Source organism: Pongo abelii, chromosome 19 (assembly GCF_028885655.2).
Source record: "Pongo abelii isolate AG06213 chromosome 19, NHGRI_mPonAbe1-v2.0_pri, whole genome shotgun sequence".
Taxonomy (NCBI): Eukaryota; Metazoa; Chordata; class Mammalia; order Primates; family Hominidae; genus Pongo; species Pongo abelii.
Genome location: NC_072004.2, coordinates 4,275,010 through 4,287,809, shown reverse-complemented (window position 1 = coordinate 4,287,809; position 12,800 = coordinate 4,275,010). Strand labels below are relative to the sequence as shown.

Below are 12,800 nucleotides of genomic sequence, written 5' to 3'. Positions count from 1 at the left end.
GTTGGGATTACAGGCGTGAGCCGCTGTGCCCTGACCCTTGGGCAGCCCTCACTCATTTTCCGGGAGGCTCGCCTTGCAGGGGTCTTCCCTGGGGCTGTTGGGAAGAAGATTCAGACCCTGGAGCTGGGCTTCTGTGGGTCTAGACCCAGCCTGTGCTAATCACATGAGGCCCAGGCTAGAAAGCCATGTCAACACACCTCTCAAACACAGCCAGGGAGTCAGTGGCTCTCAGGGAGTCAGGGAGCCACCTAGGCCACATAGCCAGTGAATGCTGAGAGGGACCGTGGCATCCTGGTTCCCGCCCAGTTGCTGCCTCCTTCTCAGGAAAAACAAAATATCCTCACAGATCTTTTACCTTGTAACTTCAAGGGCCGCCTGTTGCATGAGCTCCAAGCACTGAGTCGCGGTCAAGGGCCTGGCTAGCCTGCAGGGAGGGCTGGCTGTGGTGCAGCCCTGCTCCTGGGGCCTGTTGCAGCCAACAGGGAGGGCTGGGGGGCACCCCACAGAAGGCAGGGACAGAGCAGCAAGCATCAGGGGCTGCGCAGGAGTCTCGGTCGCTGCTCTGCCTGCAGCTGCTGGGAGACAGGCACAGCCTGGCACAGCGAAGGTGGCCATCAGTGAGTGAGCAAGTGATCGCCTGGCTGGGCACCAGGGGAGGCGGAAAGAACATGAGAACAAGCCTCCCCACTGCTGCCCGCCTGGAAGCTGTCGACCTCCCACAGGGCCTGCTGAGCCCAGCTGCTCTGAACCCAGTGGCAAGCGTGGGCCCCGCAGAGCCAGCCCTCCCCATACACTGTGCTGGGGTCAGAGCGTGGGCCCAGGGAAGACCGGGGGTACAGAACTGGGCAGGCCAGGAGGATCCCTGCATGGCCACTCAAGTCCTCAGCAGGGTTCTGGGGCAGCTGCGCCCGTGTCTGTGTAGGCATGGGTGCTCCTCCGTGTGGTTCCCTGGAACTTGGAGCCACATCCCCACACCAGCGCCCAAGTGGAAACTCATCTCCAAGAGCAAGATTCAGCCCCCACGTTTTGTTCAAAGGGTGGAGTTGGCCGGGCGCGGTGGCTCATGCCTATAATCCCAGCACTTTGGGAGGCCGAGGCTGGTGGATCACCTGAGGTCAGGAGGTCAAGACCAGCCTGGCCAACACGGTGAAACCCTGTCTCTACTAAAAATACAAAAATTAGTTGGGCGTGGTGGCGCATGCCTGCAATCCCAGCTAGTGAGGAGGCTGAGGCAGGAGAATCTCTTGAACCTGGGAGGCGGAGGTTGCAATGAGCCGAGATTGCGCCGTTGCACTCCAGCCTGGACAAGAGCGAAACTCCATCTCGAAAACAAAACAAAAACAAAAACAAAACAAAGAGTGGAATCATGTAGAGGGTGTCCTGTGCCCGTGACTTTGCAGAATGGAGAAGCTGGGTCAGGGTAGGAGGTCCAGGCTGCAGACGCCTAGAGACCCATGCCGAGCCAGCCCCTCAGCTTCCCCACTTTAGGGCAGCCCTGCATCCTTGGCCTGGACTGCCCAACCCATACTCACCCACTTCCCCTCCAGCAGAGGCACGAGAGGCTATAAATAACAGGGCTGTCTACAGGCCCCAAATCCATGGGCTTCGTACTGGCCTCTCTTTATTCAGGGCCCAGCAGCAGCCAGGCTGGGGACCCCAGGCTGGGGCAGCCTTAAGCGGGGTGCACGCACAGGCCCAGGCCTCCCACGCAGAGTGCTGACAGCTCCATTCCCAGCCCAGCCACAGGCTCCTGCCAGCTCTCCAGCCGGGAATGCAAAAGTGGCAGGTGTGCCTCAGCCGGAGTCCCCAAGGAAAGCCAAAGAGGAACCGAGGCACTGCTACTGTGGGGACCAACGGGAGGCTTGCAGGCAGGGCGAGTGCAGGCAGGGACCTCAGGGCTCCTCTGTGGAGGCACCAGTGCCCGAAAGCAGGCCTTGTCTCTCCAGGTCGTTGCTGTCCACATCCTTGCTGTCTGGGGTCCCTGCAGGAGGAAAGATGCTCAGCCTGCCCGAAGGTTGCAGAAGGTGCTTTGGGACCAGGCCTGGGCACGGGCTATCAGGAAATCCTCTCTGTCCCAAATGCAAAATACATTCCAGATCCAACCCCTTGTCGTCACTTTCAATGCCACTGGCATGGTCTTAGCACAACTCTCCCCTGGAAGGGGAGTCGGCTATGCCTCTCGGCCTCAACACTGACCCTCCTATAGTCTGTTCTCAACACAGCAGCCAGGGAGATGCTTTAACAACATCAATCAGACCACCTCGGTGCTCCTCTCCTGGAAGCCCCACAGCAGCTCCCGTCTCACTCTGAGCGAAAGCCACCATCTTTACAAGGACCGCCTGCTCTGGCCCCGTATCCCTCACCCCTACCACTGTCCCTCTTGCTCCTGCTGCAGCCACACTGGCCTCCTTGCTGATCCTCAAACATATCAGGTGCATTCCCATGGCAGGGCCTTTGCATTGGTTGTCCCCACTGCCGGGAGCGTCTTTCCCCGGGTCGCTGAACGGCTCACTCCCTCGTTTCCTCCAGATCTTTGCTCTAGTGTCACCTGTGCAGTAGGGATCCTTGCAGCCTGCACCTACCTGTCCCTTTTTTTTTTTTTTTTTGAGACAGTCTCGCTGTCACCCAGGCTGGAATGCAATGGTGAGATCTCAGCTCACTATAGCCTCCACCTCCCGGGTTCAAGCGATTCTCTTGCCTCAGCCTCCTGAATAGCTGGGACTACAGGTGTGTGCCACCACACCTGGCTAATTTTTGTATTTTTAGTAGAGACAGGGCTTCACCATGTTGCCCAGGCTGGTCTTGAACTCCTAACCTTGTAATTCGCCCGCCTTGGCCTCCCAAAGTACTGGGATTACAGGTGTGAGCCACCGCGCCCGGCCCCTTTCTCCTTCCTTTCCTGCTTTATATCTCTCCATAGCACTCATCACCCTGAACATGCTTTATCTTTAACTTTTTCTGTTTCTGGTCTGTCTTCACCAACTACAGTGTCAGTTTCTACAGGGGCCTGGACTTGACCTCATTCTTTCACTCCCCAGCATCAACAACCTTCCCTGGTACATAGCAGGGGTGTACTAAGCATTTCTGAATGAATGAACAAACAAACTGGCCAGGGATTCAGGGGGTGGCCAATGCTGTCTGCCCCTAGGGTGTCCAGACCTGAGCCGGGCCTGGTGCAAGGGGTAGGGTACCTGTGACAGGCTGCCAGGCCCGGGCCTCGTCTCTCTCCAGGTACAGCGCAGTCAGCAGGAAGCAGCCGCCCCCCAGGGCGATGACAAAGGCGCAGCACAGGAAGCTCTGTTGCAGGCTGAGGAAGCGCTGCAGGTAGGAGTCAGGGCGCCTGGCCCGCAGGACACTAGAGATCTGCGGAGGAGAACGGGTGGGTCTGCCAGGCCCACCAGGCTGGCCCCCAGACCCTCCCCACCCCACATACGCAGACACATCTTACAAGTCCTGTGAGATAGGGGCTGCCAGCGTCTCCCAGGATGTGGCCCACCGTGATCTGAAGTGCCTCTGCTGTCCCCCGGCACCTGGGCACCACCACAGACTGCAAAACATAGGCACAGCAGGGGGGCACCCCAAGTGAGGGCACCCTTGCCTGCTGTTCCCCACCTGCCAAGGACCTGCCTGCCATTCAGGTGAGTGGGATGGGAGGGAGTCGATGACCCCCAAGGTCTAAAGTCCTACCCCAGAACATCAAGCCCATCTGAAGCTTCCCCAGTGCCCCAGGATGGGGGTGCCAAGGTCCCTGATCAGGGCCACCCCTCTTGAGAGTTTGCTCTTGAACTGGGAAGGAACCAGGCATGAATGTGACCACAGTGAATGGGGCTGGGGTATCCCAGCTCAGGGGCCCAGGACGCAGCAGCGCAGGTGGGAGGGGCGAAGAGCGGGTGCATGCCAGGTGTCTGCATGTGCGGGCAATTGGGCAGGGGTGGTATGGAGGCCCCAGTCCTCTTAGGAACCTCAAGGCCCCTGGGGCAGAGACCAAAAGCAGCCTTGCTGGAGAAGCCCGCACGACTCCATGGATGAGGCTGAGAACATTAAGAAGACGAACTCTGGGCCAGGCGCAGTGGCTCACATCTGTAATCCCAGCACTTTGGGAGGCCGAGGCGGGTGGATCACCTGAGGTCAGGAGGTCAAGACCAGCCTGGCAACATGGTGAAAGCCTGTCTCTACTAAAAATACAAAAACTAGCCAGGCATGGTGGCACATGCCTGTAATCCCAGCTAATCAGGAGGCTGAGGCAGGAGAATTGCTTGAACACGGGAGGCAGAGGTTGCAGTGAGCCGAGATCGTACCACTGCAATCCAACCTGGGCAAGAAGAGCAAAACCCCATCTCCAAAAAAAAAAAAAAAGAACTCTGGAGTCAGACTCTCGAGTTCCGATCCAGATCCCCACTCGCTAGCTGTGTGACTTTGAGCAAGCTGCTTCACCTTTCTTTCCTCAGTCTCTCCATCCCCAAATGGGGGTAATAATGGTACCGATCTTGAGAGTTTTACTCATTATCGTTATTCGTCTGCTACCCGGAGGCTTCGTGTGGACATCAGACCAAAATAACGCTCTGAGACAGACTGCTCCAGGCCCTTGAACTCGGCTGTGCCTTCTGCCTGGCATGCCTCCCACTCTCTGGTCCAGCTGGAGCATCTCTATTTGTCATTTAGGACTTACATTTGGGTCACCTCCTCTGTGAAGCCCTCTCAGAGTTCAGGTACCTGTCCTGAGCTCCCGCAACTCCTATGCACACCTCTAATTAACACATGTCCCCCAGGACTGGGAGGGGCCCTTTCTCTGTCCACCACCCCTTATTCCCTATGGTGTGTGGGCAACAAAGACCCTTAATTTCTCTTGGGGTCCCTGCAAGATACCAGGCACAGAGGGGACTAGCTGAAAGTTTGCCAACCAAGTAACTCAAGTAGGTCCACCTGGGAGACTATTCCCAGGAGAAACTCTGCCAGAACCCAGGGCTACAGCAGGGGATGGAAGGAGGGAGAGGGAGGGGACTCAAGCAGAGACCACATGGTCACATGAACCCAACTGGACAGCCACAGGGGCGCTTACACCCTGGAGCCTTATCCCCAAGACCTAGGTGTCCATGATCTGAGGCCATGAGTTAATCAATATGAGCTGGGCACAGTGGCTCACGCCTGTAATCCCAGCACTTTGGGAGACTGAGGCAGGTGTATCACTTGAGGTCAGGAGTTCGAGACCAGCCTGGCCAACACGGCAAAACCCCATCTCTACTAAAAATACAAAAATTAGCTGGGTGTGGTGGTGGGTGCCTATAATCCCAGCTACTCAGGAGGCTGAGGCAGGAGAATCGCTTGAACCCGGGAGGTGGAGGTTCTAGTGAGCCAAGGTGGCACCACTATACTCCAGCCTGAGTGAAAGAGCAAGATCCTGTCTCAAAAAATAATAATAAAATAATAATTGCCAACATTTATTGAATGCTTGCTGTATATATTTTATATATCATCTTGAACAACCCAGGAGAGAGAGATGATGATCACCTGCATTTTACATATGAGAAAAACCTCCACAGGGAGGGCAAGTGACTTGCCCAACATCACCCAGCCTGAAATAACAGGGGGCTCTCAGGCCATCTCCCTCTAGGATCTGGCATTTTGACCACTCTGCTGTGATGGGCAAGGAGGAGCCGGTGTTTCCAGCAATATTTATGCATTTGTAATAGAACATTCAGAAATCTGAGAACGATAAGGAGAACAAGTTCATTGCTAGCCCTGTAAACGGATGGCAGAGTAACTGGCAAAGAGATGGGGAAAGGTATTCTAGGCAGGGGATAGTGTAAGCGACAGTGTGGGGGGGAGGATCCCAGGGACACGATCTCTGGATTCCAGAATCCCAGGGGACAGATGCAGGGGGTTTGGTGGTGGGCAGGGCAGAGTGGCGGGAGTCACTGTGGTGACTGGCTGGTCCCAGGGTCACTGGCACTGAGTCACCATGCGCAGGTGGCAAGAGAAACCGGGCCTCTTGCCATCACCAGGATCTGTCAACAGGCCTGAGAAGGAACTGACCAACAGCTTTGCACCTTCCCCAAGGACTTCCTTCTCACCCCATAATTATGTGATTACTCACTGGTGCTCTGGGAAGGCAGGTGAGGCTTCCTGGAGGGAGGAACCTGAATGTCCAAAAAGGTCCACACGGAGGCTGGGGCTGCTGGGACCCCCACAGTAAGGTCCAGGTAGGCTGGCCCCTTCCTCCTCTACCAGGAACCCCAACCTGCTGGGCCCAGCTCAGTCTCTGCTGCCAGTGGCGAGAGAGGTGGGTCTCCCCCAGCCTGTTCCAAGTCCTCATTGCCTCCATGCAGCCAGCAGCCAAGGCTGGGCCCCACAGAAGCTGGAGAGCCCAGGGGGTAATTTCAGAAATAAGAGGCTTTGGGTTCCCAAAAATCCAGGCTCACTCTATTCTGAGACAAAAACACCTCTGTTTCTGGCTCTCCCTTCTTAGAAGGGCTGTTCCCTTTATAGCCCAGGGTGAAACCAGGGCCAACCAAGGGCTTGCAGAAAGTCGGAGCAGCAGCCACCAGGTGCAGACTCCCCCAACAGCCTGCCTCCTGCACCCCCACTCAGGCCTTGCCCCCAGATGCCCCTGGGAGGGTGAGACAGGCCAGTGAGCAGACAGCTACCTGGGGGGCAAAGGCTGAGCAGGGAAGCATTGAGACCTGGGGCAGGGGGAGAACGCAGAGGTGAACACTCTCCGGGGAACTGTGGGGACGTCTGCTGAGGGGTAGGAGATGAGCCTGTGGCTGGATTCTAGGACCCCAGAGGACAGGCCTGAGAAAGAGGGAATGAGCTCCCCTTCTGCTCTAGCCCCCACACTGGCTGGGATCCAGAGATCGTGCCCCTGGGATCCTCCCTCCACACCTTTGCTTACATTGTCCCCTGCCTGGAGAGGGGTTGGGGTAAGCTGGCTCTGGGCCATCCTGAGTGGGGCGGGGACAGACAGCAGGGCTGGGAGGGAGCTGAAGACGCCATGACAAGGTTTGGGGAGGCAGGGAGCTCTGCCTGGGGAGATGCGGGTTCAGGGGACATAATCTCAGTCTTCACGGAGCAGGGCTCCTCTGCGGCCCAGCGGGGCCAAGGGGAGGCTGGCAGAGGTGGGTCTTGGCTGTGACTGAGCCAAATCATTTTCATCAACAGAAAGCCCCCCGAGAGGCAGGGGTTGCCTGAGGTGTGCAGAATGAGCTCCCCATTGGAGGCGTATGTGAACAAGGGGATGGCTGGAATTTGGCAAAGCATTTATGGACTGGGGAGCTCGCGGTGCGAGACCAGTATTCTCAAAGCGTGCTCTACGGAATGCTACCGCAGGATCACCTGGGAAGTTCATCAGAAACGCAGGTCCCTGGATCCCAGCACGGACCCACTGAATCAGACTCAGAGGACACAGGGCCTGGAATCTGGGTTTGTCACAAGCTCCCTCAAATCTGACTCTCATGCACAATGACATCTTCAAGCCACCGGACCAGAGAACCCCTGAGGTCCATTCTCTAGAGAGAACCTGGATTCTCCCCATTGTGGAGATGGCATCAAGAGAGCAGGGTCCCGGCTGGGTGCAGTGGCTCACGCCTGTAAACCCAGCACTCTGGGAGGCTAAGGGGGGCGGATCACAAGGTAAAGAGATCAATAGCATCCTGGCCAATATGGTGAACCCCGTCTCTACTAAAAATACAAAAATTAACTGAGCATGGTGGCAAACGCCTGTAGTCCCAGCTATTCAGGAGGCTGAGGCAGGAGAATAGCTTGAACCCAGGAGGTAGAGGTTGCAGTGAGCCGAGATCGCACCACTGCGCTCCAGCCTGGCGACAGTGCGAGACTCCGTCTTAAAAGTGAAAAAAAAAAGAGAGAGCAGGGTCCCAAGGAAGGGATGATCTGGAAGTCAGTGGGGCCCACACGCCCACTCAGGAATCTGCAGGACGCAGGTGTGAGTTCATTCTATCCTTATAGCCTGGGGTGTCATTGGTGGTTGCCACCGCTCTACCTACTGGATAGGTGAGCAAACCAAGACCCAGAGAGGTTCAGTCACTTGGCCAGGGTCACACAGCTAGTGAGGAGCCAGGCTGGGAGTGGCAGCAGATGGGCTGCTGCAGAGTCCTCGAGCCTGGGCTCTGCTGCCCCCTGCCCTCTGCCCTCTGCCCTCTGACCCACCCACAGGCTCCAACTACTCAGACACCTGCAGTTTCCACCCATTTTCCTATCAGCTCCTCGTGGCTTTCTTGGTCGCCCAAAGCTGTTCACGTGAACGTGCCTTGCCCTTAGCTTCCTGCTCCCTTGTTCTGTGGACCCTGTTCACACACACCCTAGGGCCTCCTCCCTCCCTGGGCCCCTGCTGAAAGAGAAGCCAATCTCCTGTCTCAGGAGCCAGTGCCAGCCAGCAAAGGGGACCCTCCTCTACTTCCTGCCACAGGCCCTGTCCCCACACACTTCCTGCCCCTGCTCTGCTGGGAGGCTACTTCCTCCCCCAGCGCTGGATCCCACCCCCAGCTCACCCTCGAACAGGGCCCCCTCTCTCCTCCTGCTTGCCCCTCTCTGCTCCCTGGAGGCTGTTCTGGCCTCCCCTCTTGAAAAGCAATGCCAGCTTCCCGGGATCTTCTGCCAACTCCACCTACCATGCCCTTTGCTCCTGTCAGCTCAGCTCCTCAAGGGAATTGTCTACCCTCGGTGTCCTGCTTCCCCTCCCTCGCCCTCCTCACCCTGCTCCAAGCTGGCATCTGCCCCTCCACTGCACAGAAGGGCTCCCCCACCACCTGCCTTTACAGGGAGGAAGCAGCAACATGGAGGAACCGAACTGTAGGGGCTACAAGGGTTGCTCAGCTCTGATCTCCAAAGGCCGAAAGGCATCTTTGGCCATGGGGCTCCGGGAAGGTGGGAAGGCAGGGAAGCGGGCGGGAGGCTCTGGGGTGGTGGTGCAAAGTGCTGTGGCTGGAGGCCTCCAAGCCAAGGAAGGACCACGGGGAGCCCTGAGGTGGGCTGGCTCCTGTCCAGCCGGCTCCCTGGGCAGCTCCCCAGATGGGCAAAACTGTGCAGCTGGCCAGCCCCTAACTCTCCTTCCCCCCTTCCCCCACCCGCCCTCTCCAGCACACACTCTCCTCTTTAACCCCACAAAGAGCCTGGCTCTCCCAGGTTAATCATTCTTACAAACGCAGACGCTGGGGGACACGGGTGCAGCCTTCACATATCTGTGGGGCTGTCATGTGGAAGAGGGAGCTGCGCCGTGGGGGGCAGGCCAGGGAAGCTGTGGGGGCAGGTGCAGCTCCGTTTGGACCACCTCAGAGAGAACCAGCTATGCTGGGGGGACGTTAATCTCCCTGAGCCTAAAAGTGGACAATCCCATGAGTAAAACATTTGCCAATGCCTTCCCCTTTCCTGAGCGTTCCTGGAGGCTGCCTTGCGCACCCTACCAGGCAGGTGGTGATTACCCCTTTTATAGACAAGGAAACTGAGGCCCAGGGCCATGCAGCAGGTCTGTGGCTGACTCTGGGCTGGAGCCAAAGTTTCCTGTCTGGAGGGAGGAGCAGGGAAGACCTGCCAGTCCTGCAGCTGATCCACTCACCCAGGAGCCAAAGACAGGGCAGGCCTCTCCACACTCGCTGGGCCTGGGCCTTGGGGAGGGGTCAGGGGATCTGCCAGGGAGGGGCAGACATCTTGGCAGGGAGTGAGCACCCCATCCACAGTAGTATTCGAGCAGGGTTTGTTGATGGATTAAACGACTATACATGCCCATAACCCTTCAAACTCAGATTTTAGGGCACCATGATTTCTTTGGGGGATAGAAAATGGAAAATTCTGGATTACTGTGAGAATCCTAGACAGCATTCTCTGTGCCAGGCACATGGATCTTCTCATTTCACCCTCACATCAATCCATAAGGCAGGTGCCATTATCATCCCCACTTTCCACATGGGGATACCGAGGCTTAGAGACACACAGTGACTTGCCTAAGGCCACACAGCTCATAAGTGGCAGGACCAGGGCTGACAGCCAGGTCTGTTTTCTGAATCCAGGCTGGTGCCACGGCATTGAATGCCCTCAGGACAGCTCTCAGCCAACTGCCAGTCTGGTCCAGTTCCCTTGTGGCCAGCACCAGACTGTGCCAGGCTGCCAGGAGGCAGAAGGAAGGCTCTCGGGGTGCTCACAGGGCCCTGCGTTATCTACAAAGGCACAGCCCTTCATGTGTTCAAAGTCCTTCCCTGTATGCCTCCCAGAAGGAGGCAAGGAGGCTGGATGAAGAGCATGGGGCTCAGGGAGGGGCCGTGTGGGACTCTGGATGCAGCCGCCATGTGGTCAAGACAGCGTCAGGCCTCTTACAGGCAGGGCTGATCCTTGCATGGCAGCCTGTGACACACGAGCCGGTGTGGGTTGGCACAATGGGCCTCAGTGGCCACTGTCCTGAAGGATGGCATCCCGTCTGCATGCCCCAGAGTGGAGGCCAAGGAGCCTGCTTGCTGAGAAGCAGTGTGCTACAGAAAGGAGGGAGGGGCCAGGCACGGTGGCTCACGCCTGTAATCCCAGCACTTTGGGAGGCCGAGGCAGGCAGATCACCTGAGGTCAGGAGTTCAAGACCAGCCTGGCCAATATGGTGAAACCCCATCTCTACTAAAAATACAAAATTAGCCGGGCATGGTGGCGTGGCGGGTGCCTGTAGTCTCTACTACTTGGGAGGCTGAGGCAGGAGAATCAGTTGAACCCAGGAGGCGGAGGTTGCAGTGAGCCGAGATCAGGCCATTGCACTCCAGTCTGGGCAACAGGAGTGAAACTCTGTCTCAAAAAGAAAAAGAGGGAGGGAAGTAGCCCAGGGAGTCAAAATGCCTAGGTTCCAGCCCTGGCTCCCTGCATTGGGGCTGTGTGACTTTGGAACAGGCACCTGCCTTCTCTGAACCTCCATTTGTTCATCTGCAAAATGGGGATGATGGTCAGAGATGTTTGAGAGTGTCAGAGAGGCTTCTGGTCCAAGGTAACCGTGAATGGCTTTGGTCCCCTAATGCATGGTCTCTGACACCGCCGCCAGTGCCCAGCTGCTCACTAGCAGAGGCCCAGTCCTGAGCTGGACTCTGTCCAGCTCCCCCTGCTCAGCCCCCCACCCCGACTCCCACACCTACCAGCAGGATGTCGGCAACTACTGCCCAGTTGCAGGACAGAAGCAGCTCCCCAAGGCCCAGGAACACCTGTGGACAGAGGGTGGCCTGGGTGAGGATTCTCAGACCCCAGTCACCAACCCCACCTGTTGCTTCCCACCTGTGGAGAGGAGAGACTTGGACGCTACAGAGAAAGGCATTATTGAGATTTATTGGAGTGAGCGAGGAAGGCCTGAAACTATTTCTCCAGTTCCAGCAGCCTTGACAGTAGGTAGACAGAGCCAGGACCCATAGGCAAGCATCCAGCCCCTGGAGTCCCCGCTGGGGCCCAGTAGGAGGCAGCTAGGCCTCCTCCCAGGCCACTTTTAAAGGTAAGAAAACAGACTTTAAGCCAGGCACGGTGGCTCAAGCCTGTAATTCCAGCACTTTGGGAGGCCGAGGTGGGCGGATCACTTGAGGTCAGGAGTTCAAGACCAGCCTGGCCAACATGGTAAAATCCCATCTCTACTAAAAATACAAAAATTAGCAGGGTGTGGTGGCTCACACCTGTAGTTCCAGCTACTCAGGAGGCTGAGGCAGGAGAATAGCTTGAACCCAAGAGGCAGAGGTTGCAGGGAGCCGAGATCACGCCACTGCACTCCAGCGTGACAGAGTGAGACTCCGCCTCAAAAAAAAAAAAAAAAAAAAGGAAAAGTGAAAAAAAAAACAGATTTTGAGGACAAAAAGACAGCTCGGAGGCTGCCCACCCCTCCTCTGTTGTCCCCAAAAGTCCGTATGTGCTGATAAGGCACCTACCGTGTGCCAGCCAGCGTGCCCAGCCCCAGGCACCCCACCAAAGGACCCTCCGGGCCATCCCCTCCCCTTGGAGCAGCACAGGGAGGTGGGCAAAGCCCGGTACACCCATCATGCGGACAGTTGAACTGAGCCTGGTCAAGGATGGGGCTTGTCTGGGGTCACCAGCTGACCCTGGGTAAAGCCTGCTTGGAGTGTGAGGCTTCCGGCCCCTGCCTAGTGCCCACCCCCAGCCCTGCTCCCAGTGTCCTCTGGTTACCACAAGCCCGGAACACCCCCCCGCCAACCTTCACCTCGTGCCAAGGGATTAGGACAATCCTCATTCCCCTCACTCAAGAAGAGTTTAATGAAGCAGCAAGAAGAAAGAGAGAGAAAAAAAGTCTCATTTCTCAAAGCTTCAAGAGCTTATTGCAGGGGTGGAATTAGTCATTCCTGGATCACGGGGCTGTCCCCAGGGTAGCCCAGGCTCAGGCACCCAGAGACCTGATGATCAGTGGCCGGGGAGCACCCGGGACGGAGGACCTGAAGGACCGCCACCCGAACACCTGCCACGCACCAGCCCTGTCCTCTCTTATGACCCTGTCTAACCCCTCAGGTCAGGTGCCCTGTAAGGCAGACATCATTACACCCATTTCACAGACAAACTCAGGCCGGAGGGCATGCATCAAGCCATGTCCTGGTGAGCGCCCCGACCCCCCGCGCCGTGATGGCCTGTGCCTGGTGAGGGTGAAGAGGCCACTGGGGGAAGAGGGGGGGAGGTTCCCAGCATCCACAGTACCTGGTGAGGCTAGCACTGGGGAATCAGAGGACAGCCCGAGATGGGCAGGGGGCCCCTGGACAGAGGTGGTGCCGGGGAGAGCCCTGAAGGACAGTCAGGATCAGGACGGGCCCAGGACAGCCACAAGACCACGCCAGCCG

General features: G+C 57.4%; 1 protein-coding gene across 2 annotated transcripts in view; it reads right to left on the bottom strand.

Moving 5' to 3' along the window:
* Positions 1-1,582: 1,582 nt before the first annotated feature.
* Positions 1,583-12,800, bottom strand: part of SPNS3 (SPNS lysolipid transporter 3, sphingosine-1-phosphate (putative)) — a 55,768-nt gene continuing 44,550 nt past the window's right edge. The window contains exons 9-12 of one of the 2 annotated variants that reach the window (XM_024235159.3): positions 11,115-11,180; positions 3,449-3,547; positions 3,192-3,363; positions 1,583-1,981 (exon numbers count right to left, since the gene is read on the bottom strand). In XM_024235159.3, the coding sequence (XP_024090927.3) occupies positions 1,893-1,981; positions 3,192-3,363; positions 3,449-3,547; positions 11,115-11,180 (426 nt within the window). In that variant the 3' untranslated portion in view covers positions 1,583-1,892. The remainder of the gene's footprint in view (positions 1,982-3,191; positions 3,364-3,448; positions 3,548-11,114; positions 11,181-12,800) is intronic. The other variant, XM_054537437.2, reaches the window with a different exon arrangement.